At 38.6% G+C, this 5,442-nt stretch overlaps 1 protein-coding gene across 3 annotated transcripts; it reads right to left on the bottom strand.

The window, feature by feature from the left end:
• Positions 1–97: 97 nt before the first annotated feature.
• Positions 98–5,442, bottom strand: SNRPE (small nuclear ribonucleoprotein polypeptide E). 3 transcript variants are annotated; one of them, XM_019918633.3, is made up of 5 exons: positions 5,313–5,442; positions 4,789–4,815; positions 3,678–3,740; positions 2,655–2,733; positions 98–333 (listed from the first exon to the last, which is right to left on the bottom strand). In XM_019918633.3, the coding sequence occupies exons 1-5, from the start codon at positions 5,364–5,366 to the stop codon at positions 278–280; spliced, it is 279 nt and encodes a 92-aa protein (XP_019774192.1). In that variant the 5' UTR covers positions 5,367–5,442; the 3' UTR covers positions 98–277. The 3 variants fall into 3 exon arrangements, with proteins under 3 accessions (XP_019774192.1, XP_073658094.1, XP_073658100.1); XM_073801993.1 differs by having other exon boundaries at positions 5,331–5,381; XM_073801999.1 differs by lacking the exon at positions 4,789–4,815 and having other exon boundaries at positions 5,331–5,381.

Raw genomic sequence — 5,442 nt, 5'->3', positions numbered from 1 at the left:
AAAAGCAAATGCCCAGGACAAGTGCCATCTTCAGAAAACCTTAAAATAAATACTAACAGCTAATGGTGCCATTGTGTAAAAACTCTCTACAACTGGATAAAAGAAAACAATGTAAATATTTTAATAAAAACAATCCCACAGCATTTATTGTCATCTGGTAATAACATAAAGGTGAGCAAAACAATATGAATAAATGCTTTAAAACTACACTTCTAACAAAGCACACCTAAAAAAACTGTATTGCCTTCTCAACAATTTCTCACTTCATTGATCATTTCTAGTTGGAGACACTTTGGAGCAGAGTAATGTTATCTCCTTTTAGCATGATCCGACCTGCAACACAAAATTAAAAAAAAAAAAAAAGCTATTAATAGCCACTCAGACTACTTTGTAACCACCTTTTAGCCTCAGAATTTCATATCATTCTTGAGTGATTTTGAAAATGCTTTCTCTCTTGAGAAGGTATGTGACATTTTCCAATATTCATATATTGAAAGGTTGTGCATATCAGACCATGTGCACTTTTCCAACAATAACATAATGAAGGTAGAGAAATGTTATTTTACAAAAAGTAGTTTCTGTAGACTAAGTCAACTACCCCAACATTTCCTAATGCTCCGAGTTTGTAGAAGTTGAGAAATTGGTTTTTTTTAGGAAATGCAGCATATTTACTATAATCCCTTTCTTACAGTTTTTTTTTTTAAACATCTTTATTGGAGTATAATTGTTTTACAATGGTGTTAGTTTCTGCTTTATAACAAAGTGAATCAGTTATACATATACATATGTTCCCATATCTCTTCTACAATTCTTAATATAATAGATTTCATCCTGTGGTACACAAATTTGTTTAAGTTTTACCTAACATTTTCTAAACTTATTTGAGCAGAGAATACTTTTTTCCTGAGAAATATCTATAAATATCTTCAGGAACACTGGTGTTCAGTAAAACAGTTTGAGAAATGCTAATCAACACCAATAGCAATTAAATTGTTTCACTTTCCCAGGCTTCTACAACAGGTAATATTAATCTGTTCTACAAGGTGGATATTACCATGGGAAATCAACATTTTGCAAATAATTTATAAATAACATCAATAAGGTTAGCTTGGCATTCCTGGCAAGACATGTTTAAATTCGAAAAATCCAGGCTTTCACAAAAATAGCCTAAGCAGGAAAAAGCAAAGCAAAACATTATACCACTCCTTAGAATCTACTTTCCACAGAGCTAGTATAGGCTCAAGAGAATCCTCAAGGACTGGAAGAAAGAGGCACCTGAAACCCACCACTGATAAAAATACTAGTGAGCTCTGAAGTGGGGCATTAAACAATTAAAGACAAAATGTCTAAATAAACCTCAAGTTAATGGAGTTTTAACAGAAATGATTCAGTAGGTCTTGATGAAGCCATGAATCCTAAAGAACGTGGGTTAATAAACTGCCTTCACTGTTCAAATATTTTAAAATTTCTACTACGTGGCATGCACTGAGTTAGGCACTGAGCATATTAGGGAGCAAAAAAGACAGGACTCATGCACTAATGGAGCATGTGGTCCAGTGGCAGAGACATTAATAATCCCAGTAATGAATATTTTACTACAAACTCAGCACAGCACACCCTCCATCAATCCCCACCCCAAGCAAAACCAAACCAAACCCTGGCAGGAAGTGACATTTGGTCTGAGTCCCAAGAAACAGGTAACAGCATATACAAAGATTTATGATGGGACAAATGTACAGATTCCAAGAATTGAAAGAAGTGTGGGTGAAGCTCAGAATATGAAGTGCAAAGTGATACAAAATGAGCAGAGGGAGGTAAGGCCAGATCATGAAGGACCCTGAAGGATACATTAAAGATTTCCTTATCCTATGAGCAATAAGAAGCCATTGAAGGCTTTCTAGCAAAGAGATAACAAGTTCAGATCGGTGTTTTAAATAAAAGATGACAGGAGCCTGCAGAGCAAACTGGAGGGAGCTGAGGTAGTTGCAGAGAAATTTATTAGCAAACTGAATAGAACTGGTGCCATTCAGCATGGCAGGGAACACTAAAACTGCTCTAAACAGTGTGTGAGGGGTTGGAACTGAGTTTGATTTCTGATATGCTAACTTTGAGGAGCCTTTGAGACATCCAAGTAGAAATGTTGAATAGGCTCAGAGAGGTCTAGAGCTACAAATGTAAATTTGGAAGTCAACATATAAATGTAATTTAAGGTGCAGTCTTGAGTGCCTAGGAAAATAATACTGAGTGACAGAAGGACGTAGAACCAAGACTTGAGCAACTCAAACAGTTAATGGCTGGGTCCTAAAGAATGAATATATAAAAGTCTGAAAAAGGAACAACTAGTAATGAAGAGCAAAAACCTGACTATAGTACCACAGAGCCAAATGCTGCTTAGAGCGCAACAAAATGAGGACCATTCGATTTAACACCATTAGTCTTTGGTAACCTTTGTGAGAGCTCTCTGAGTGGAGAGACAAAAGCAAAAACGAAGTGGGGTAAAGAATAAGTGGCAAAGGATGATTTCAAGAGTATATTTCTCTCCCAAATAATAACTTCTCAAATGCAAACTAAATTTAAACGTGAAATGAGTTGCAATTCAATTCTGTAAGTGAATAAAAATTTCTACAATTCTTTAAGGCCATCTATAGTCTTACCCAGTTGTTTTCTTGACTTTGTTTTAGAATGAATTTCTTCTGCATCATCTAATACGAGGTTCATATACTCATCAAAACCCTAGAAAAATAAGCCAATTGACTGTCATCTTCACATAAGATCATATCCAAACCATTCTAAATGAAAATGGCTATATATAGAGATGCTAACTTCAGAAACTCACCTCTCCACTGATCTTTTAGCTGAAACACCACCTCCCCGTCCTAAGCCTTGTTTTTTTTGTTTTTTGTTTTTTGGCCATGCTGCACGGCTTGCAGGATCTCAATTCCCCGACCAGGGACTGAACCCGGGCCATGGCAGTGAAAGCTCAGAACCCTAACCATTAGGCCACCAGGAAACTCCCTAAGCCTCTTTTTAAATAAAGGAAGATGGAATGTACTTCACATTACTTCTAGAACCTTTGGGACTTAAGATTTCATTAACTATGCCAAAGAGCCATTTCCCTTATCTTTTATAATGTGCTCAATATAGTGTGTGTACATATATGAATTAACTCTTCCCACGTTCCCCACAAGACACTACCACCACCAACCACCGTGCTTGTTTTCTAACTAGTAAACAGGGAAGGGGAGATTATTGATAGAATCTACACTGTCTAAAAGAAATACCAGAGTCGTAGCATAACACTTCCATCCATATCTTCCTTTTTAAAAACATTATTTAGGCTATTCTGCCATCGTGGACATCTTATTTAACTAACCCCACCCAGTTCTATTCAGGTATCACCTAACCCAGAACTAATACTCCATTAATCCCATCTCCCCGGCCCCATTTTATTTCTTTTGACCCCTCCTTTAAGGACTAATACTGTTGTTTAAATAATTTTCCCTCTCTTTTATGAATTACATAATCCCTATCAAGCAGAACAATGAGACAAGGACAGTGGGTCCTGAAGAACTTTCCGTGGGTTGGGTCTTTGACTTTTTGTATATTGCTCTGCTATCTTTTGGTAAGTCTTTTTCTATAAACAAACTGCTCTGAGATAAAGTATCTTGGGTACTCACAATGATACAGCCCTCTATCCGCATATTCACTTGCTCATAAAGCCACACCTGAATCCGAGATCTCTGAAATAATCAACAAAAATAGAAATGTTAAGAAATAAGTAAATAAAATCCAACCACTTTGGTCAAACAACAGACAACCATGGCTCCTAAAAAAACCTTAACAAATAAAAGCCAAGACTAGTTACTTATCAAGAAACATTCTCACTTAATAAATGCTATATTGGAACTAAGTTAATAATTTTCCTGTGAACTTAGAACTCAATCATATTTCCACTGCTTCTAGTCTCTATACATTTAAAGTGAAAATTTGTGACAGGATAGCATTTAAAAGGGCTTCTTTCTTATCTCCTATAGCAAAATCCAGCTCCAAGACAGTTTTCTCTAGGTACTCAGTTCTCCATGTCTCACACCTAATAACCAGGAGGGGGACTCTCAATTCCTGTGATTAAAAATTACAAGAGCTTGAAATTAATCTGTTTTTCAATGGTGTTGTCACACACTAAAGTTTGTCAGAACAACAGGAGCCACATTTTCTTTCAGAAATAACTTAAATACTCCGCCTTGTCAAGTCAAATTTTGAGTTGCTAAAACTCCCCTCAAAGGAAAGAAGGCTGCCACTAAATCCTCTGAACCTATCCTTCCTGTCTTCCTTTTTTTGGGTCTTTTCTATAAATATGTGTCCCCCACCCCGCAAAGTGCTAAACACACCACTTTATGACCTAGTTTAAAGCCGACTGAATTTTTCTTCCAGTGTCTCATCCTAAAGGGAAGGGGGAAAGGTTCCAATGTTCTGGCCATACCCACTGCAACAAAAGTACCCAATTACCACTGTCATGTCAACCAATAATTACTTTTTGAAATTAGTAATTTTGGTCTTGTAGAGTAATTACGACACAATTCTTTGCATGCTTGGAGTTGGCATGGTTACACACCATTTTAACACATTAGAGCTTTCCCAGCACTCCTTCCCCTCAAATACCCTCACAATCTCCAGTTTCATCTACATTTAACTCTAGAACAATGATCAGACAGGATGAAACAAACAGCCAAATAAATTCACCTTTAACTTAAAAAGTAATTATGAAACAGTTAACAACAAACAACTTACATTTTGCAAGTATCTGAAGATGAGATTCTGCAGCAGTAGTTAAGGAAAAAATACACGCATAGCATAGACTCTGCTTCCTGGAACTGGTCAACCCTACCCCCATCTCACTTTTCTGAACGCGACGTTTGTGCCTATGCAAAGTGCCCAACTAGGCACCCATTTGGGGCTCCCTAAACACTGTAAACGAATCCCCTCCCACTCTCATTCTCCTGGAGTTTCTTCGGCGCCGACATCTTCCTCAGGCACGAGACCGGTAACTCCCGCTTTCACTGAGTACTTAACTAAGGTTGTCTTCCAACAGCTCACCCCCGCCATTCTTGCATTTCCCACCGCAGGGGTCTGCCAAGCCCACCTCCCACCTGTAATTGCTTCTTCAACTACCCGCGCTTTCTCCCAGTCTCGGCCGCCCCAGGGGCTCATGGGATGAGGGGCCGGACTCCGCTCCCTCTGGCCTGCTCCGTCTGCTCCTTCGCCCCCCATTTCCTGACCCGAACCTCCTCCTTCTCACATCCCGAGTAGGATACGATTGGCTGCACCATCACCTTCTGCACCTTCTGGCCCTGGCCTCGGTACGCCATGGTGGAAGCTCACAAAGACCACACTATCCCGCACACTACCTCAAAAAGCAACTTCCGGAATAAAGAGCCGGAAGCG

This window comes from Tursiops truncatus, chromosome 1 (assembly GCF_011762595.2).
Source record: "Tursiops truncatus isolate mTurTru1 chromosome 1, mTurTru1.mat.Y, whole genome shotgun sequence".
Classification (NCBI taxonomy): Eukaryota; Metazoa; Chordata; class Mammalia; order Artiodactyla; family Delphinidae; genus Tursiops; species Tursiops truncatus.
The sequence above is the reverse complement of the archived record's forward strand: the minus strand, read 5'-3'. Positions and strand labels throughout refer to the sequence as shown.